The 21,913-nt window shown below is 45.1% G+C and overlaps 1 protein-coding gene across 4 annotated transcripts in view; it reads right to left on the bottom strand.

Moving 5' to 3' along the window:
- Positions 1 to 10,791: 10,791 nt before the first annotated feature.
- Positions 10,792 to 21,913, bottom strand: part of chd7 (chromodomain helicase DNA binding protein 7) — a 45,814-nt gene continuing 34,692 nt past the window's right edge. For 3 of the 4 annotated variants that reach the window (XM_035533957.1, XM_035533960.1, XM_035533958.1), the window contains 15 exons: positions 21,820 to 21,909; positions 21,188 to 21,291; positions 19,363 to 19,492; positions 18,804 to 18,861; positions 18,655 to 18,715; positions 17,866 to 18,217; positions 17,342 to 17,550; positions 16,245 to 17,051; positions 15,853 to 16,010; positions 15,259 to 15,486; positions 14,337 to 14,750; positions 13,832 to 14,044; positions 13,377 to 13,517; positions 13,050 to 13,154; positions 10,792 to 12,873 (listed from right to left, as the gene is read on the bottom strand). In XM_035533957.1, the coding sequence (XP_035389850.1) occupies positions 11,839 to 12,873; positions 13,050 to 13,154; positions 13,377 to 13,517; positions 13,832 to 14,044; positions 14,337 to 14,750; positions 15,259 to 15,486; positions 15,853 to 16,010; positions 16,245 to 17,051; positions 17,342 to 17,550; positions 17,866 to 18,217; positions 18,655 to 18,715; positions 18,804 to 18,861; positions 19,363 to 19,492; positions 21,188 to 21,291; positions 21,820 to 21,909 (4,105 nt within the window). In that variant the 3' untranslated portion in view covers positions 10,792 to 11,838. The remainder of the gene's footprint in view (positions 12,874 to 13,049; positions 13,155 to 13,376; positions 13,518 to 13,831; positions 14,045 to 14,336; positions 14,751 to 15,258; positions 15,487 to 15,852; positions 16,011 to 16,244; positions 17,052 to 17,341; positions 17,551 to 17,865; positions 18,218 to 18,654; positions 18,716 to 18,803; positions 18,862 to 19,362; positions 19,493 to 21,187; positions 21,292 to 21,819; positions 21,910 to 21,913) is intronic. The other variant, XM_035533959.1, reaches the window with a different exon arrangement.

Raw genomic sequence — 21,913 nt, 5'->3', positions numbered from 1 at the left:
ACTTTAACAGCTCAGGAGGGGAAGGAGGGAGATCATCCAAGCTTTGATCAGCTAGGGCGGTAAAGCTCTGAACTCAACTGAGAAAAGCTGTTATAAATTGGAAAGAATGCAGCATAAAATCAGGTGAGCAAGTTTTCCATAGACCAATTTCAATGTGAATCCACATTAGAATGGGAAAATTGAGCAATCTGAGTGACTTCGAATGAGACATGGCCATCGATGGTGGACTAGCTGTTTCACAATCTGTTTCACAAACTGCCAGCCTTGATACCTCTGATACCTGTGGATGGATGTTACCTAAGCATTGTAAATGACCAAGTTCATCGCACCTGTTTACCCTATGGCAAAAGGACACTTTCAGCAAGAAAATGCACCATGCCACATGAGTTGTATAGTCATGGATTTGTCATAGACAGGAATATAACATAACCTTGGTTTCCTGGACTTCACAGTCCCCAGATCTTAATCCTATAGAGCATCTCTGGGATGAGAGAGAACAGGCTGTTCAGAGCATGTCAGTACCTCCCTCTAATTTGCAGCAACTGTGATAAGCTATCCTGTCTGTATGTGCCAAGATTCAAGCAGAACAATTTTAACACCTAGTGGAATCTATGTCATGATGAATTGCTGCAGTTCTGAAGGCCAAAGGAGGTCCAACATGCTACTAGGTGGGTGTCTGTAATAAAGTGGCCATTCAGTGAATATCTCAACCTTCACATATGGTCATAAACTCTGGGTAATGCCTGAAAGAATGAGACTGTGGATACAGGCAGCTGAAATTAGCTTTCTTGGCTCGGTAGCAGGGCTCACTCTCTGTGAAAGTATGAGGAGCACAAAGTAGAGCTCCTACTTCCTTGTGTTTAGCAGAGCCAGTTGAGGTGCGTTAGACATCTGATAAGGATGCCCCCTGGCCACTTCCCACTGGAGGTACAACAGGGATAGCCAAACTGGAAGGAGGCCCAGGGTAGACCCAGGACCTGCTTGCTTGAGGGATTACAACTCCTGGCTGGCCTGGGAATGTCTGGGGATCACCTAGGAGGAAGTGGACGAAATCATAGAGAAGAGAGGCACTTGGACTTCTTTGCTTACCATATGGCACTGCAACATTGAAATAGATTAAATGAATAAGAAGATAATATAAATATGAAAAAATGCATGTATTCATATCCTTAAGTAATGTCAATTGTTACATGTTTGTATTGTTACATATATAACCCTATCACCAATCTTGCAATCGTTATGTGTCGACTGGAGACCGGTGGGTGAGACCTTGTATTGATGAGCGACTCTGCGAGACCTGAAAGGATTGTGATTGCTGTTGGGATTCCTGTGTTTAACCTGGCTTCCTAGTTGTATTATGTGTAACTCACATTGTATCATGTGTAATCTGGTTTGACTTTGTTTTTGAACAATGTTGTGATAACGACTTTGGATTATGATTCGGGTGTGTCAGCGGTGTGTTTAGTTGCGTGTTTTGTGCATCTTCTGTTCACCGAGGTGTGTCCCTAGACTGAGAACAGGTTAGGGATTGCGCGCACCTACATTGTGGATCACGTAGGTTCGTGCGCTATGTCTAGACTTACTAGGCAAGTGGGCGGACGCCCCCCCTGTACTCAGGTAGTTTTATTCTTTTATTTAAATTAGGACTAGGTAAGTGGGCTGTTTTACACACTAGGTTAGTGTTTTTTTGTTTCTTTCTTTGCTTTATCACCATTCTCTTTCTAGTCCTGCACCTGTGTTTGGACACACTTGCTTGAATATATCACACAGGGTTGTGTTGTCGTATATTGTGTAGGTGTTACATTCCAGTTTTATTACTATATTATACATCCGGTGTTCGATTAAATGCATTTTACCACTACGATCTGTGTGGGTTTGCTGGCTCCCTGCTAGTGTACTATTTGTTCACATTCCCACCTGCTCGCTTAGACCGGAGACTACAGATGGGCACGTAACATCAATATATTACCATTGGCAAACAAAGACAATTTTGCAACAGTTTTGATGCTTAATTTGTATAGGCATCATGCCTATAAATAGTATAGTAGCTAAAACATGAGATGAACAATACTTTCATTTAAATTACATATTCAGTTTTAACAAATTTTTCGATTTTCACACAATATTAAAGTGGGATACCTTCAGTATTGTGTAGATAGTCTTGAGACTGCACTCCAGCACTATGACCACACCCCTGAAGAAGTAAATAACTCCATATGCATTAGAAGGAAACCTTTCCCCCCTCAGCCAACTGTGTGCACCTCACTGAACACCTCACTTTATCGGTACTTTGTTGTGACCTCAGACATACTGATATGAAATAAAGGAGTATGTATGAGTGTGTGCAAATTCTAACCACAAAGCCATTTCAGAGTAAAGATTCGTAATCAGACTCATAGTCATCTCCCAGGTCATAGAAGACCCAAGATTTTTTCAGTAAATACTCTTCAAATAACCTGAATGTAAAACCTGGAATAAAGGTGTAATTAAATCAGAGCATTCAATTAAATTAAAGCAGAGAAAATTTAGAGCAGAGGTTCCCAACCTTTTGCAACTCATGGTCTCCATGGTGATGGACAAGGATGTGCTCTTGGGCGACCAGTATCTCTACCTGCCTGCCAAAGGTACAGACAAGAGACCTGCTCAAGCAAAAGACTAGCTTTCTGACTTTTAATACATCTACAGCACACACAAGTGACAGCAAAGACCTACATGCTTGAAGCTTGCTATTTTACATATTGCACTAGGTTAGGGTTACCATTAGGATTAGCCTGCTTTACTAATAATGAATACTTACACTTTCTTCCTCAGTATCTACATCAGTTGTGTAGGGTAGCAGGTTTGTCATGCTTAAACAGCTGTTTCAATTTTATGTCTAATAGTTTACATTGAAATCATTACTGCTACAGGCTGCTGGTATTTGAGATTCAGAAACTGACAGGTTTTTTTTATCTTAGCTATTGTGTTTAATAGTAATCTGAGATTATTCTTGCTGCTTTCAAAGGAAACTGCTCAGGGGGAAGACTTATCTTAGGCAGAGGTAGAATCAGTACTGGGGGATAATGCAGCCACCTTTGGGGATGATAAGAGGGTTGCATTACAAGATGCTTTATGAAACATTGCATATCAGCATTTACAAAGAATGAGGCTAGTTCAGCCAGAACAGGTAAAGTTGATTGGTTTTGCTACACTTAATGGTTAATATTAGTGTGACATGGTTGAGAGTGGTTATGTCAAATAGACTGGGGTTAGCAACAGAAGTAAAACATATTTGAACCAAATTTGGTGCCGGAATGGTGGGAAGTCAATGATGAGGAAGTCATTGAGGAGATGGAGAGTGACCTCAGCCAGGGTACTGAAGCTCCCTTGCCGCCAAATGTGAGGTGCACAGCAAAGTAAAATTTGCCTTCACAGCAGCTGCTAATGGTAGAGCGAGAGGACCTTGAAATCACTGAAAAAAATCTGATTTGGTGAGCCATGCCCTACACTTGGAAAGTTTGATACTTTGGTCAACATTTGCATAGAGGGGAGAGAAGTTGAGACTCATGCACAAGGCTGTTGATAGAGTTCAAGAAATATTTCAGGTGTAACATTTTGGAAGCAGGAGAGAAATGCAAGTATGAAAGCAAAGTGTTTATTTGCAAAATGCAATTACAAAAAGAGAAAAATGTCTTCATGAACGGGAACAGAGAAACAGGCTTGCAAAGTCTCTGGCATGCTAGAGATCTTCAGTGCAAAGCACTGAACTGGGGCACGTGGGGGTTTAAACAGGAGTGATAATGAACGAGGAACAAGTGAGAGTGATGATTCAATAAGTGGGTATTTGAGATCAGGGGAGTGGCTGAGTGCTGTGATTGGCGTGTCTGTTGAGTGAATGTTGACTGGATGCCAGCCAGTGCATGACATCGGGATTATTATAAGATTTTCATCTAAATCTAAAGTCAGATAGGGATATGGAGTTTTACTTGACGTTCTGGCTGCACTTCAAGCGATGGAGTTACAGAACCTATTTCTTGTCTAAAAAAAACAAACAAAGCATCAAAAAAATCCCAAACAAACCAAGCACCCACCTCTCATCATTCACTTAAAAGCGCCAGCTCAAAGAATAACACATTACTGAAACTGATGGTTAGTCACACTCCACTGTACAACAGCAGGCTGGACAGGTGGGGTTTTTTGGGAATTGGATTTCCAACAAACTCATATAGGTGTGATGGAGCATCAATATATATATATATATATATATATATATATATATATATATATATATATATATATAGAGAGAGAGAGAGAGAGAGAGAGAGAGAGAGAGAGAGAGAGAGAGAGAGATTAACAAAACAAAAAGCAAACAACACTGGCACATCATTTACTTTATTGTAACCATTTGTATATATATAATATGAGATATACACAATGTTATTATTCTTTTTTTTAAGATTTGTTTGTTTTTAATGTTATTAAAGTTACCATTAACAAATAAAAAACAGATTTTACTAATTACATAGTCCTTGTGGATGCCGGCCACCCTCCAGCAGAGGTCAGTCTAACCAAGGGCTTCTATGAGCCCACTGGCTAAACTTGTCTTCAGTGCCTTTTTTCGAGTAGTTTTCAGAAGCTTGAGAACTGTTTTTCTAGCAGTTCATCGGAAATTCACTGGAAATGTGTTAAGAATTAAAAATGTACTTTTGAGATTTATTTTTCCTTTCATAGTAACTAAAAAAGGTCTTATCTTTTTTTTTTTTTTTTTTTAATCTTATTTTGTAACTAACCTCTTGATTTTCCTGTCTGCTCTCACTGACCTGTCAAAGCAATCTAAGGGCAACTAGTTAGCTATTTTCACTAAGCACGTACAATAATGGATTTTAGCATCGAATGAATTTTTGAAAACTCATTGCATGAGTTGGGAGGGTATCAAATGATGAGAAATCATCTCTTCCCCATGAGATAATTATGTGAACCAATGGATGATTTCCTAACAATGGCCCAGTAGACAGCAGGAGGATGAGATTACAGAATCATTCCAGAAACAGCTTCAGCTGTTATAGACTCAAGAGAAGAGAAAGCAGTAAAGGAAAAAAAAAAGATTTACATTTTGCTTGTATGAAGCAAATTCACAGTAATTGTGGCAGCATAATTTGTCATATCATTTAATTTTTCTCATAGCCATATGAAAGCTTTCCTTTAAATTTCCCATATATTTCAGTTGGACTTGGCTTCTACTTCCACTGTATTCTACTTTATCCATTTTCATATGTATGTATATATTAGATCTTGTCAGAAAGTGTGAATCTCAGATGCCAGCTAGCCTGAACTCTGTGGAGGCTGGTAAGAAGAGGCCCTGTGGCCACACTGTTGTTCCACAGGCTCTGGACCTCAGTGCCTTCAGCAGAGCTCCTCTGCTGCTTCAGCCCTATGCATGACGCCATGCTAATCCTCCACCCCACACCAGTACAGAGAGAGAAGAGGTGTGTGTGTGTGTGTGTGTGTGTGTGTGTGTGTGTGTGTGTGTGTGTGTGTGTGTGTGTGTGTGTGTGTGTGTGTGTGTCTGTGTGTGTGTGTGTCTGTGTGTGTTTGTATGTGTGTGTAGGGGTTAGTTAGGGTGGGAGGTGGCCAGTGTGGGGGAAGAGCTCTTTTGTCCTGAGCTGTGATGCGGCTAATCTAAAGACCTGTGATGGACGCTTGTCTCCAGCAGCACAGACCATCGGACCCCACCCCTACGAGCGGGGGGGGGGGGGGGGATGGCATGAGAGGCCACAGAAGGAGGGAGGGAGAGAGGAGAGTAGAGGAGAGGGGGGTGGCAGTGAGGGTGGGGGAGGGGGGAGGTCATTAGTCAGCGCTGGGATCGGGAGAACAGCAGGACACACTGACACACATTACAGCCCCACCACCCTGCACATTGTCCTCACTCATAGACCAAATGATCGGAGGAGGATCCATCCAGTTCAGTTCAGAATCTCTTTCAGGGGGATGGTCCGGATGGGCAGCCCTGTTTTGTAATGCTAATTCAGGCAGTTGGGCAGGTAAAGATATGTAGGATGTGTAAAATACTTAGCCTTCCCTCTGTGGCTCATTTAGATCTGATGGAGAGGGTTGATTCGGGATCAGCTGTCTCTATGGAACAGTGCTTTCCCATGCAAAGGCTAATAAGACTCACAATATGTCTTATTGGGAGACTGAGAGGAAAGGCAGGCATATGGTCAGAGAGAAAATGACAGTGTGAAGAGTGCAGATGTAATATTTTCATCCACACCCCCACCAAAAAATGACCTTTAAATGTGTCAGTTACTCTCAGCAGGGTACCCTGCAACAGACACCCGCTGTTCTGAGACCAGGAGAGCGGCGAGACTGTCAGACGATGCGCCAGCAGAGTCACCCAAAAGGACATTTGAATGCCCCTGTGGAGTTCAGCCATTCAGGAGAAACACAGCTTTGCTTCTAGCATTCTTGGTTTGGCTGGAGATTAGGGTGGCGCTGTTGATGTGTTTGGGTTCAGGTGCAACTCTTGATGGTTCAGCAGCAATAGTTAAAGATAACACCAAACCAACAACCAAATATTATTTTAAAGTTTTTTCCATTCTGTTTTTTAAACTATAATTTATTATATGCACGTTACCTACTGCATTTGTACTGTAACTTTTAGGTTCCATTGTTCTGTAACCACAAACCGTAAGTGTTATAAGCAGGCGAGGATGTCTATCTTTCATTAAAAGAGGCAAAGATTTGATCATAGATATGTCAAAGACATACCATAGGGAGTATACATCAACCTAAAGTAAAAACAGCTGATAAACCTCAAGAACAGGCCATGCTAGGTTGCAGTTCGTTAAAAAGTGTTAAGGCTCATGAGCAGATTATCCTATACCAGAAGAATGGACTGAGGTAAATGTGGAGAACAAAAAGGAAATACTTCTGATGTGAAGGCTCCAAGGTTTTTGAGGCTGAACAGGATTTTAAGTTAGCAGATGACCAAGCTGAACACCCATGAGTGGGCATTACTGGAGACCAACCCTCAAAAACAACAGGAACAAAAATGGTTATATTACAAGCCTGGCAGAGCATAACTAGATAAGATCCCCAAATTTAGGTGATGTCTATCATTCACAAACAAGTACTAACCATGCCAGTTTAATATAAGGTCATGTTAAATGGACTATATGCTTTTAATCCCCTGAAATGTTGGTACTAATAAAAGGGTTGAGATTCCTATATGGTTAATTTATTATACACATAAATACCCTCAAATTAATTCTGATATTCTATACTTCATAGTCATTGTTTAATTTGATTTCCAGCATGCTGATGTACAGCGCCAAAACAAGAACTCTCCAATTACTTTCAGACCAAACTGTATATCAGATTGCCTTTAAATGAAATCGGATGTATATGTGTAAATCTCATGGCTGTGCTGAGAATCAGGACTGAGTGAGGGCCAGATGTTAAGTTGGGGTAGGAGGGGCCGATAGGAAGCGAGGTACCTATACAAAGTTGACAGTTGACAGCATAAGAGCACTGAATGAACACACATTCACACACACAAAGTGCTTCCAGAATGACACAGCAGGAGGCCCAGAAACTAAGGGGACGCATTAGTAGTTTCATTTTTAGGCAACCACTTTGCTACTATCTCCTACTGATGGGCACTTTCATTTCTGACTCCTGAATCACACTATAATACTGATTACTGGAACTGTAGTACTGGTTACGATGACTATAATATTGATGAAGGGGACTGTCATACTGATAGTTTTCTCTGAAATCACAGTGAAATACAGCATGCCACAGGGGGCCTCACCTCACACACACCACCTGTGGGTAACATGGCTGCTGATGCGTCATTCCTAGGGTGGCATATCTCTGTCTTCAACTGAGTTGGTGTGACTGAAAGCAGGCCTGCCGACAGACCAAGATTCATGGGCAGTGTCAACGTGGTAAAACGGAAGTGACTTTCATCTCATGTTCTCCCCTGCAATGAAATCCTTAGACACAGGAAGACCTGCTACTAAAGTACCCCAGGCTCATTTGGTTGGGTGTTTATTTAAAATATGGCAGGTCAGCACTTACAGCCTCTCTGCAATTACAGGGGGTGATCTGCAGTTAAAAGCTGTATGGACATTATATGGGAAAATGCATGCATCAAATGCATGATGTTTCCATTTATTTTAGTTGTATTGTTAAACAAAAATATCAAGCAACCGAACTATATTTCTTTGTTGGTCCTTATTTATAGATCTCTTACAAAGATAACGGAAGCTTAAAGCCTGAACCTTTTTAGGGGTAAGGGTTTGCGACTTTGCTAGGGAAAGTATGTGGGTGTAACCATTTGTGTAGGAATGAATCAATGTATGTTTGCATGCATCGAGGAAGGAATCACTGTGCGTGTGTGTGAGAACTGGGGCAGTCGGAATGACACTCATCATCCAGTGTGCGATTGATGCTCTGCCTCTCGCCCTCAATGTCACGAATGTCACATCTGTCTCTGGGGGAAACGGGAGGTGTGAGAGCATGTGACAGTTCTAAATCCCCTCTGCTGTGCAGAAGGACATCACGGCTTCAGCTGCCAGTGCCTGGCAACCCCCTCTCCACCTGTGTCACCAGCACAGGTTACCGTGATCAATCACGTCGGCAAGATGGAGAGGCCCTGGGTCGCCACGGTGACCACAAATCGCTCTTTATCGGAGAGCAGAGACAGGCAGGCTGGCCACTGTGCTGGGGATGACATGTCTATCAGCTCAGAATAAGAATCAGCTTCCCACACTGAAACCCCTAAAAACATATCAGTTGCTGCCTTCGCTGTCTGGGCAACATGGATGTTAAACCAGGGAAGGCGTTATATACTTTAAACACCTTTTATTATCGTCAAAGGGACAGTGCGGGAAAGGAAAAAAATCTTGTGAAGATTCCCCTTTAGAGTGCGCCAACTGTAAAACATTGCATATGCTTAGCTAGAGCTATACCTATCCACACAGGCTCGACAGACCTGTGGTGATTACACTGGGCCTCAGGCACTCAGTCTATTCTGCCACAGTGGCTAATGACTCTGCTTTATTTAGAGTGTCTACCAATTAGTTGATTATGCAATAATTTCAACTAACTGCAGTACACTGCTTTTGGCTAGTCCTTCCCTCTTCTCACAGATCTGTGTGTTACACTAGAAAAAAATAGAGAAAGACTACCTGGTAATTCTTAAAGTCCATGCTCTAAACTCTGATTCAACAGAAACACAATGAAGTACACCCAATCTAATCGCTGCCATCCAGTTGTGCTGACAGACACTATTTTTCAAGACACTACTGCAATATAATCTTTGCATTCTAGATGCATTAGTGTTAAGATGGGTCAAAATGTTTGAAATCAAATTCACACCAAGAGCATTAAGACCAGTTTGAAGGTGCTTTCCATTTTTCCCCCTAAGTGGCGATAACCAATCCCCATGTTCACAGGAATACAGCAGCTGCAGAGGGACTCACTCAACTTGCTCTTGCTTAGAAGAGTCTTTCTCCATGGAGCTGCCTGGATACCCCACCTCGGCGGACATTGCTGTGACGTCATGTCCAGCGCTGCGTGGCTAACCCCAGCTGAGATGCTGACTACGTCGTGCCCTCCCTAAGTGACGTGTCAAGGTCGCGTCTAATGATACCTGGTGTATTTATTCCACAAGCATCTCCCCACAAACTACAGTAAGATAATGATATTCTAAGCCCCAAAAGAGCCAGAGCTCATCAATGTAATATGAACTGAATGGTATACACACAAGAACAGTGTGGCATTTAAAAACAAATAGCAAAAATAGTTTGAGAAACAAACATCACCTGCCATAGCACAGTAAATGAGGGAAGCTAATCCTCTGTAATAAATAGGCATGTTTGACAATTTCTCGCACAGGCACCTCCTGCCCAAATCCCTAAGCCCTTCCTGCCAAAGACCAGCACGCTGAGCACACACGAGACCTATGGATTTCACGAGCCACTTCATCGGAAAGTGCAATTATGAAAGACGTCTGTCGAGAGGAGGGGGGATGGGGGGAGAACACCATCTCTTGTTCCAGGAGTTGGGTTCATAATGTCTGCGCACTGGAGCGAAGAGAGAGGCCCTGCCATGTCCGCGAGGCCTGTCGGAGCACGTTATGTCAGCTGCTCTGCAGGACTGGTGTTCATGCAGACCGGAGAAACCGGGACCGTCCCTGCACCCGGCCTCTTCGGCACGGTCTGCAGCTCTGGTCTGTCTCACAGGCTTAATAATGCACGTTTATTTAGTGCAGAAGTCTTCTTATATTAAACCATACCACCTAAAGGCATTTAAATATGGAAAATAAAGTGTGTTCATTGGCTGAATTACACAGTACATTCGGTAGTGGTCATTCATTTAAGAATGTCCGTATCCCTTGCAATTTTACATCCCCTCCCCCAAATATATAAATGGATACAGTACTGGGTCCTTGCTTTTTATATAGCATAAAATGCATATACTGATTACATAAAAAGGTATGTTAAAGAAACACCTGCACTAGAATTCAAAACCTATAAACCTTGCCAAATTAAGTCACCTTCAAAAATACCACAGAAAGTCAGATTGCCACCACTTGCATCAACTGACGGAGTGAAATGGCAAGTTAGTCAAAAATGTTTAATTTCCCTGCCCTCAGTAATCTGAAAGCAAAACATCTGCATTGAATAAAATACTTTTCTAATTTGTGCCGTTTCAGCTGTTACTCTAGCATCACAGATATGACAATATTAAAGACTTTTGTTAACGATAAAAAGGCCTTTCAGAACCTCACAGAACGTCAAACAGTTTTGGTTTCCTAGGCGAATATCATGAGTCACTTTTATTAAAAGCATCATTACTACAGTTGGCAGCAATTTACAGGTCATCATACATGATGGTTTCAAAAAAAAAAAAAAAAAGGACAAAAGAAGAAAACATTTACAACGTTCATGTCTGTAAACTTCAAGGCTAGTTAGAATTGAGGTAATGCTGTTCAGCGTTGTAGCTAAAGTAACAAAAAGTCCATTCAATAGATAAAAGGTACCTGATTTCATTCTTACACCAGTGCATTAACGTGAATATAATGAGACAATTCGACTGCAGTAATTAATGTCACGTCATTTTTTTCCACACCTTTTCCGTATCTAAGTCAGAGAGTAAAATCGAACATTCAAAAGCTGCCTTCGTTATTGCTGTCTCCACAGGCCGAGTTGTCCCCTCACCCGTATAGATTGTCAGTGTGAGAGACTTGGAACAGTCAGAGTGTAGGCTATGATATGCGAGAACTTCATCCCTCTCCTCTCAGCAGAACAGTACAACGAAAAATCTAAAATTGTTTTTTCCAGCAGCAGAGAGACTTGCTTAATGCCGTTAAAATTGTACTCCACTGAATGTTACGAGATGCTACTCAATTGTTACAATACAACAGTAGAGAGAGAGAGGAGAAAAAACAAAACAAAAACACAAACAAAAACAAACTCAACCGAAGAAGCAGCACAGCACTATTGGAACAATTAATTCCTATATTTCAGGATGTTGCACATCTTCTAGAAAGCACCTCCCAGTGCTCCAAGACCAAATAAACGGGGGTGGGGGAAAACGAACAAAAACCCCCCGGAACCCTTTTGACATCCACACAACTCTACTACTGCCAGTTTACTCCCTGCCTACTCTAGCATTTGCAGAGACAGCATCATCGTGTTCCCCTGTTACCTGTCAACAAAACTAAACCAAATTCATAAAAATGTTTTGGGATATCAAGTTGGCATGTAAACAACTGGACTAACCACATTGTCGTATAAAGTTTTAAAACGGCATCCCCCGGGGAAATGGCAGAAGGCCAGTTTCATTCAGTCAGTCACTCTTGTCCTCGTCCTCCTCTCCAGGCTCTTCCTCATCATCCTCCTCTTCCTCCCCACCTTCTATGGAGTCCAGCTCCTCAGCCGGCCCTGCTAGGTCCTCATCAAGCGTAGATGAGTCGGCCGCCTTGTTCTGGCTCTCCCCAGAGTCGCTGTCTTCCAGCGTGTTGTCTGCTGCGTCCCCACTACCTGTTAAGGTGTTGTGGTCCCGGTCTGGACCAGGCTGTTTGCTCGACTCTTTGTCCTCACTGGCACCTCCTAAAGCTCCGGACATGGCATTCTGGAAGTCAGCCAGAGTAGCCGGGGAGAAGCCTGGCAGGCCCAGGCCCCCCAGGCCTGGGGGCAGGAACATGGAGGGGTAGAAGAGGCCCGGGGCCATGGTGGACAGCAGGAAGGGGTTGAAGGCCAGCGGGTTGGTGGACATGCCTGCAGCCGCGGCAGCAGCAGCCCCTAGAGCAGTGTCGCTGTTTGGCTCGCCAGACTCCACCTCAGTGGGTTTCTCCGCCTCCTTCTCCACCTCCTCCTTCTCAGCCACCTCCTCGGTCTCTTCGTCCTTCCTGGGCTTGGCTGCCTCATCAGTCTCAGCTTGCACGGGCGCTGCAGCGCTGTTCGTGGCCGCAGCGGTTGCGGCGGCTGCCAGATTGCCCCCAAAAAGCCCACCGAGGCTAAACATGTTGGACAGCCCGCCCATGCTGGGCAGCATGAGGGGCAGCATGGCGGTGGCGTGCTTGCTATCCGCTGCCCCACCCAGCGCTGGGGGGAAGCCCATGAGACCAGCAGCCAGTTGGAGGCTCTGCAGGCTCTGCAAGCTCTGCAGGCTGGTCAAGTCCATGCCGCCAAACAGGCCGTTCATCAGCAGGGGGTTCACGCCGGTGGACGTGGACGCAGCGGCAGCAGCAGCTGCAGCTTGTGCCGCTGCGGCTGCCTTGGCGATCTCAGACTTGGGTCGTCTGCCTCTGCGGCGGACTCCCTCCTCTCGGACCACTGGCCCCGTGAGAAGACGGTCGAACATGGACTCGGGGAGAAAGCCCTATGGATGAGATGATGGCACAGTCGCCATTTACACAAGTGAATGGCAAAATGGCCATCAGTGAAAGCATATGCAGTGTACAAACCAAATATAAAGCCTAGTGCCTGGACACTAAAAAACATTTTATATGTCAAATTACTAAACAGGAATAGCATTGTACAGCATAAGTAACTCACTGATTGCTTAACAATATCCGTCCAGTCTGGCGAGATGGCAAACTCTGGATTTTCAACCAGCCAACGTGGCAAATCCTTCATAGGAGGAGCCATAGCTCCTCCCATCTGCAGCCATAAGAAAACAACAACATTAGACTAAGAATTTTATCAAAGACGACTAAATAAATAATAATAATAATAAAAAAAAATAAATAAAAATAATAATAATAATAATAATATTATATATATATATATATATATATATATATATATATATATATATATATATATATATATATATAGAGCAAAAGCTCATGGTGAGTATTTGAGTATTGATGTGTTCCATGCCTTTCTCCCATTTCGTTTGTTGACCACAGGGACCCTCTCCTCCCCTGTCAGGGTGTTGATGTCAATCTTGTTGGGGTTGCGACAGCGGTGTCTCTTCTGCTTCGGTTTGGCCATCTGTGAGAGGAGCAGCTCCTCTGTCTTCTGCAGATGAACATGAGAGCCCAATATGCTGACCAGTCGCATTCCAACCATAAGCAATGAGCTAACATTTTATGTAAATTTGACACTGGCCTTGAACATACATCGATATCCTCCAATATAATTCACAAACATGCGGAGTGAGTGCAAATGTTTTTTACAAAGATTAACAAAATACAGTTAATGACCAAGACCTAAATGAGCTAAACTCCAAGCTCCTGCTTCATGCATGACCCAGCCTGTGTCCTCTGATGGTTTCCCAAAAGCAGATTAAAACCAGCAGCGATGACAAGGGCGGGGTTGGGAAGGCCACTCACTGGTATGTATCCAGGCATGTCCATAGTGTAGGTGGGGTGCTGTCTAAGCCACTCCCTTAGGTCCTTAGTGCTAGGCCCATCCTCTCCTTTGAGGTGGCCGCCCTCCTCTGGGGAGGTGCTTGAGCCCTTCTGTGCAGGGGCTGGAATGTGTCTCTGTGCCCGGCCCGGCACGTGTGCACCATCTGCAAAAGCTTTGGTCCTGTCTGAATCGTCCTGTAAACGGGAATACATGAGCGATAAATGTGAAATAAATAAAATGCATCAACACACACACACACACACACACACACACACACACACACATATATATATATATATACATACATACATACACATATATAAATATATATCTCTCCCTCTCTCTCCCAGTTTCCTTAGTAAAAGGATGCTTTATGCAAGGAAGTTTTGCATCCCTTTCTTTTCATTAGTTAAAAAGAATCAACGTCTGAATTCCTTCACAAAAATGTCGACCAACAGTGGAAGGCTTCCCAGCAGACCCTCATACCGTGTTTAGCTGGCCTCTCTTGCTGCCCATGAAGAGCAGCTCCAAGCCCTCCACGTTTTTCCTGCGTCCTCTCCGCCTTCGTGTGGGGAGCTCAGCTTCCAGCAGCGAGCCGTTTGCCCTGGACGCCCCGCCCCCTTGCAGCAGCTCCAGCTGGGCCTTGAGGGCGGCTGGCGACACCATGGTCCCAGGGAAGGCAGAGGAGGTGGAGGAGGAAGCCGAGGTGGTGGGGGCTAGACCATGCAGGACCTTAGTCAGGTCCATGGCTTGTGCTTGGCCCTCGGCGGCATGGGACTCGCGCAGCTGCGCCACCATCTCCATCAAGTTGCGGCGCTTGGCGGCTCGCTCCGCCTCGATCTCCACCTTCCTCCTGCGACGTCTCCGCTGTCGGGGGACAGACAGGCCCATTGCTTCATCCTGTACAAGAAACAGGCCAGAGGCATGAGAAGAGCATGGAATGAACAGTTTATACTGGAGACAGCATACTACGAGTTTAAAGTAAAATGGCAAGTAAAAATAGAATTTTGTAGTGACAGTCAGTTGTTTTTAAAACAAAAACAGGTGCTGTCATGGCAATCATAAAATTTCAAAACAAAAAAATAAACAAAAACCAAAACATTTAGATGCCTTTATAAATAAGAGAAATAGACAAAATGCTAGGATTCTTGCTTTGTTCTTTGAGGCATCAGCAGACATGTATATATGAGGTGCTTAGTTTCCCCTCTGTTACAGGAAACGAAATTCCCCTGTGTGTTTATTTCTCTGTGAATGAACAGGCTTTCAACTCATCCAGTACACTTTATACTGGCTGAAAATGGCGCTTTGCGTGATAAAGCCAGAGGAAGGGAGACTTGTGTCTCTGGGTGGAAGTAACCGAGCAAATGGTTGGGGCAACGCGGTGGTGGGAGGGGGCAGGGCTACTTGCCTTGTTGACCTGAGGCGACATGGTGAGGTCTTCACTACCGCTATAGCTGGTCTGGCTCACCATGGAGAGATCCCCAAGGCCCCTCCTTGGCAGGGGGCTGTCCGTTGTCATGGCGCCGTAGCCAGGCAACAGGCCTGGGAAGTCAAAGAACTGCCTTCTGTTGGAAGGCCACTTGCCCTTGATGACCACCTCACAGATGCTGTCCATACGATTGATCATTACCCTGTCCTGCAATACAAACATGTCAGACACGCACCAATGAGAGCAAGCGTGAGCGCCTTTATAAATGTACATTAAGGAAAACACCATACCTCAGTTAGGCCCATCAACTACAAACAGCACATTTGATTTTAGACCTTTTACCCTTACAAAAGTCTCAATATAATTTAATGAACTACGCCTGCATGAACTCAAAATCCGGTTATGATAGCTTTAATAAACTGGGCCTGACTAAACAGCCCACATTTAATCAACATCACGTGTCGCACCGTTACTGCAGGTACAGATATACCCATAGAGCCTATAACTATATTCCTTGGGACCTAGAACAAAATGGACCGTAGTTTGGCTGAGTGGTGGAAGTCCTACACCAACCTTTGGCCAGAAGGAGAAGGCAGCTCTGTCGTTGAACATCTGAGAAGCAGATGGTTCAACATCGTCCACACCAAAGTAGTCGCGCGTTTCGTCCCGGGCAGTGCTTAAGGACGCGTTACTCTCCTCATCAAAGATCTTCCTCTCTGACGAAACACCAACTGTTTAAAAAAACAAAAAACAAAACACCCCCCCCCCCAAAAAAAACAAAACAAACCCACCCCCACACACCACCTGAATGAATGAAACTGCAACAGAATTATATATGTGACAGTTATTCATAATTATCTTTCTTGGTCAATTTACAGAGAAACTGTATATATTCTATCAAGACAAGTAATTTCACTTGCGACACCACCCATTTTATTAACAACTAAAAACATGGCTGGGGTTACCATCAGCCTGTGAAGATTTCTCTGATTTGTCGTCCTCATCCATCTTCTCTTCCTCCTCTTCCTCACAGTTTTTTTCAGTGTTGCATTTGCTGTCTCCGTGGAGGTCTGCAGCGGTGCCATTCTGCTCCTGTGCGTCACTAGGAGTGGGGATGGAGAGCGCGCCCATTACTTCGCCCTCGGAGGTCCACTCCTCAGCAGGCTTCATTTCAGGAGCACTCTGGGTGTCTTCGTTCTTCACCTCTCGTGTCTGTCCTTTTCCGTCCTCTGCCTCCTCCATGTCCTCCACTGGCTCCTCCTTCTTTAGCTCCAAATCCTTTGCCTCCTCTTCAGTCTTCAGCTCCACTTCAGGGGACGCAGCCTCGGACTTCTCTTCCACCTTGACTTCCTCCTTCACTTCAGCGTTTTCCACTTTTGCACCTTCTTCTGTTTCGTCCTTCAGCTCTTCCTCCTTGACGAGGCTCAGTGGGGTCAGAGGAGTGGAGGTTGGCGGAGGTTCAGCACCCCTTCCCTGGGTGAACTTGCGGTGGGCCTCCAGGAAGCCCAACTCAGGGTCGTTGAGGATGTGGTAGTCAGTGCGGCTGACGCCGTGCTTCGCAGCACCGTGGAGGAGGTCAAGGTCATGTCGGCCGGGCTCCCACCAAACGGGGAGGTCCTGACCGGGCTGGCACAGACGCAAGCGCTCCTCCAGCTGGGGATGGGGCAGCACCTGCTCCCTGATCCGACGGAGCAGCTCGATACGGTAGAGCGTTCGCGATGCTCTCTCCTCCGTGATCGGGTCGATGATCAGGGTGGGGTCCGCGAGTTCTGCTGGAAATGTGAAAAGAATGAAATGGAGATGGCAATTTAAAAAAAGAGAAAGGAGGACACAGAGTGGCAGCAACAAAGGGTAGCAATATATTTAATAGGGGTGCAGAAGAGGATCTAAGGTAATGAAGACAGAGGATAGGGATGGATTGTCTTATAGCCCGTACAAGTGGCTCTCATAACCCATACACACACTTCCAACAGTGATCATTTTCAGTTCATACTAGCTTTCATCTATTACTCTTGCAGCCATTGTGTGCGCTTTGGCGGGTTGCGAGGGAGAGGATCTGTACCAGAGTCGGATTTGACCTCCATGCGGCACACACGCTTGCACATGGCCACGAAGGCATAGTAGTACTTCTCCAGACTCTCATCCGTCTTCTTGTCCAGACGGGCAAAAGCACGGAACTGAGTCCAGTCGAATCGCTGCCGGTGGATGTCGTAAACCACTCCAAATGTAGACACCACACGGTAGAAGTCTGCCTCCTCTCGCCTGGTCCATCTGGAAAGCAGACAAGGGCAGAAGGAGAGTGGAGGGAAGGAGAGGTTACAAAAGTGGCCAAGGGTGAAATATGGTGGAAACTTTCCAGTGGCAAGATGACAATTCTTAGATGTTTCAGAGAAAAATAAAAGTCTGGATTTATTAACAAATTATTCCACCTGAGTTTTACTAGTTTGGAGTCATTTTACAGAAGCTTGCTAAAACCTTTACATTTCAATTTCAGGTTATGTTCTAATCCTGGTAAACACAGGAAATTTGGCCTTAAACTTCACAAAATCCCACAGTTGCAAAATCAGTCACCCCACTGTGCCTTACCTCTGACGCCTCTCTTTGAAGTAGGCAGCCCCATCGGGCAACAGGGCGGCGCTCTCCGGCAGGAATGGTGAGCTCTTCATGAAAGATCCTCCATCGGCAAGGAATGCAGCTGCGGCAGCAGCCGCCGCTGCCTCTTGCCCGTAAGCCCCTCCTTCAGTTACCATGGAGAGGATGTCATCACGGTGACGCCGGCGCCGTCGGCCGTCGGGTTTGCTTAAGGCTTCCTGTCTCAGCTGCTCCCTCTTATGGCTGCGCTGGTAGGCTGTGATGAGACGGCGTAGGCGGGCGGTGAGAGCAGAGGCTGGAGGCCAGTACAGGTTACCCGCCTTCCCATTCTCCCCCAGCTTAGGGGCTACAGAGACAGCAAAACAAAAACATTAGTTATTTGAGATCAGTCCATACATACATTTACTGGGATGAAAAACGGGCCTGCCCAATAGACCAGTTGTTATCCATTATCACAACACTGGCACCTGCAATACTGAAAGCAGAAGGCTGCAGTATTGCAAATGAGTCCTTTAGCAAATTCACTTTTACATAGTACTTAAAATCAAGTATTTCACTGGCTTTCTCACTAGTCTCAAATACATCCCAGATGAGGGTTTGGTATTATGGTGAAATTACGTAATGCAAATAATGCAAAGCAACACACCATGATCTTAGATTGTTTTATAGATCTTAAGCCATGCAAAAATCAAATGGTTCCTCAATGATTTAATCATTTTGTCCACATGATTGGCTCTTATGTAAATGGAAAAAAAACTCATCTGATATCAGAACTATGAATACCTTCGCCACCCTCAACATCCATGACTTCTTCTTTATCATCAAGAGGAGAATTTGTGAAGTCCTAGAAGAGAAGGATAAAAATGATAGTTATCTCTCTCTCTCTCACACACACACACACACTCGATACATCAGCCTGCTTTTAAACTCACATCCAGGTCATCTTTGAAGGGCATGCGGAGTGGTTTATACTCAGGATCCTCATCCTCACTGTTGACAGAGACACCTCTTTAAAAAACAGTCTGCCAAAAACAATTCCTACAACAAAAATTACACGGGGGGGCGGGGACTATTCGGGGGACTAAAATTGACACTCATTCAATCTCCTTAAACACAAGAACATTTATCTAAATGTCAGTTTTAAGAGGAGGCCTGACCTGAGATTAACTTGCAAAACAGCAGCAATGAAACAAAGCCATTAAAAATGTGCATGATGCATCAATCTGAGGAAACCAGTACATGGTATCTGACACAGAGAACAAAGTGTACGTGTCTGATGTACTGTTTGTAAACACATCCTGCTATATTTTAAACATTCAAGATTGAGCTCAGGGACCACATGAAATGAAGCAGAGGGGCAGTAGGGCTCAAGCCTGACACACTGTAACAGAGCGTTCTGAATGGGACACGGAACAAAGGAAAGAGCTGGTAAAGGAGGAGGAGAGCGAGAGAGTCCCTCTCGCTGGGGCTATGATTTCGGGCCAAAATTACCCCTCTCCACCATCTGCCACCATGTCCGCTCCCCTCTGCTCAGCTGCAAAAGCTTTGGCATCAGGCATGCCCACTCTCTCCAGGAAACACAGGGTGGGGTCCGCTCGCATGGTGTTATACTTCTCATAGCCTGGGGGGGAGAGAGAGAGAAAGAGGAGAGAGGAGAGAGAGCGCACTCAGGATCACTTGGTACTAAACACAGACTAGACTAGGAGGGGGCTCCAAGTTCAGGAAGTGCTATTTTGAAACAGACATGGATGAATTACAAGAAAAGCAGACGATTTCATGAAGTTATTACCAAATAGCAAAAAAAAAAAAAAAAAAGAAAAAAAAAAAAGTCAACCTTCCATGAAGTGAGGAGGAACCAACCACAACTACCACATGAAACTGACCTCAACCAAGTTAAGCAGCATGGAAAAGCAGGTAAGAAGTGTGGAGTCCTCAGAAGGATCTTCGCTATAGAGAAACATCTCGCTTGGAATAAAAACCAAATTCATAAGTGGGGAGGAAAATATTTAAAGAAAATGAAAGGGGAGAAAAACAAGAGGCTGTTCTAGGAGGATGGCGCCCGTTGAAACCATCCAAGCAGAACAGATTCAAGGCTGCAGAGCCTGGCCGTGCGCGGCAGGGGAGATGATTGGCAGGCTGGACTCACTCGGGCTGAGAGTTGCTCCCCCCGCCCCTGCCCGTCCCTCCCTCTTTCCTTCCCCCCTCCCCTGCCAGAACATCACATTTCAATTAGGATTTATGCGGTGACACATTGTTCCTAACTGCCGGCACTGCCCGAGCCAAACTGTAATCATGAGGGGGTTTTATAGGCTATCATTCTTCCCCGCACAGCCCCGGACCTGCCACCTCTCTCCTCACTGCTTCCTCCCTAGACCTCCCCACTGAATTGGGATTATGATTAAGAACAGGCTGTGTTGTACACATGCTTGTGTGTGCGCGCGCACACGCAAGCACAGAGGCCAGCGGAGTTAACGAGGCAGCAAAAGGCTCTTGGGAAGAAGAGACAGAGAGCGAGAGAGGAGTGCTTATGCAAGGGAGAGAGTGAGAATGAGTATGAGAGAAGGAGCCATGAGCAGTAGAGGGGTCTATGCATGGACTGAGCTGAAGCCCACTGAGAGGTGCCTCTCATCTAGAAAAAAGGCAGCTCTAAGAGCCAGTGACCATCACTGAATATTTATTTATTTATTTATTTATTTAAAGTTGCCCATTACTACATTTAAGACCATCACAAGAGTACTGCTAAGAATCCCCACCTTTCTCTCTCCCCAAAACAGTTTGTGAAAGGAACACACACACACACATATATATATAAAATATAAAGTGTGTGTGTATATATATATATATATATATATATATATATATATATTTATTTTATATACACACTCTCACACCCCCACACCAGTTTCCAGAGAAACAGAGCATTTCGGACAGAGGTCCTTCATCGGCTGTGCAAGCAAAGCATCCGGTCATTTTATATGATAACACATCTCAGATCAGAGGAACATACAACTGTGGTCAAACTGGGAATTGAACAAGTTTGCCTGGAGCTCTTCTGCCTTGAAGGTGAATGAAAGGCAGGAGGAGGAGCCTGATGGCACTGAGGCATTAGAAGGACCTGGGTCTGCTCTCTCCACATGCACGGCTGGCCCAACAACCAGCCATTTGACAAACACTGTCCGTCACTTCCCAGCCATATTACAATGGGTCACCATAGGCAATTACAACCCCCTCAACCCCCAACCCTGTCGCCATGAGAACACCAATCAGACAGCAGGGGCTGCAAGCTCAGAGGAGAGGAACTGGGGGTTGGGCTTACCATGCTTGAAGACTCCGATGAGAAGTGACTTGTCGGCCTCCAGGTCCCACCAATCGGTGGGGACTTCAGCGTGGAAGGGCTGTGGGATCCAGATATCCAGTTCACTGCAGGCAAAACAAACAACAACGGCAAACACACACAGGAAGGGTGATTAAGAGCTGGAGATGGCCGCCACACAGAGTAATCTGATGAGAGCGGCTGTAACGTCGATCCAGACATCTGGAAGGAAACGCGGCCATTAACACGCCGCGTCTCATTTAGAAGCCATTTCTCAGCCAGGCCGTCTGCGGCCAACCTGATTATGGCCGAAGATCTAAGCCGGGAGCTTCTCTTGCACTGTACCAACACGCGCACATGCACACACACACACACACACACACACACGAGCTCAGGCTCAATTAGAACTTCAGTCAGGTCCTCGCTTGCATCAATATGGCAAGCACGTCAGCACATTAGACATGCATGCACATCTGGGCAAGAGGCAGGGTGAAGGAGGAGGAGGGAGAGGGGGAGTGAGTAACTGAGCGAGAGAGAGCGAGAAAGAGAGAGGAGGGGGAGATGAGAGGGATGATGGAAGGAGAGGAGAGATAACAGCAGGCAGGCTTTGGAGTAAGGGACGGAGAGATGCCAACCTTGAATCTGTTCCCTCCAGGATCCGGTCTGCCAGGTCCCCGATGACTTCCTGTCGCAGATAGTACAACATGCGGACCCGCAGCAACACTCTGA

This window comes from Electrophorus electricus, chromosome 15 (genome assembly GCF_013358815.1).
Source record: "Electrophorus electricus isolate fEleEle1 chromosome 15, fEleEle1.pri, whole genome shotgun sequence".
NCBI classification, from domain to species: domain Eukaryota; kingdom Metazoa; phylum Chordata; class Actinopteri; order Gymnotiformes; family Gymnotidae; genus Electrophorus; species Electrophorus electricus.
Note: the sequence above shows the minus strand (reverse complement) of the source record. Positions and strands in the feature narration are given on the sequence as shown.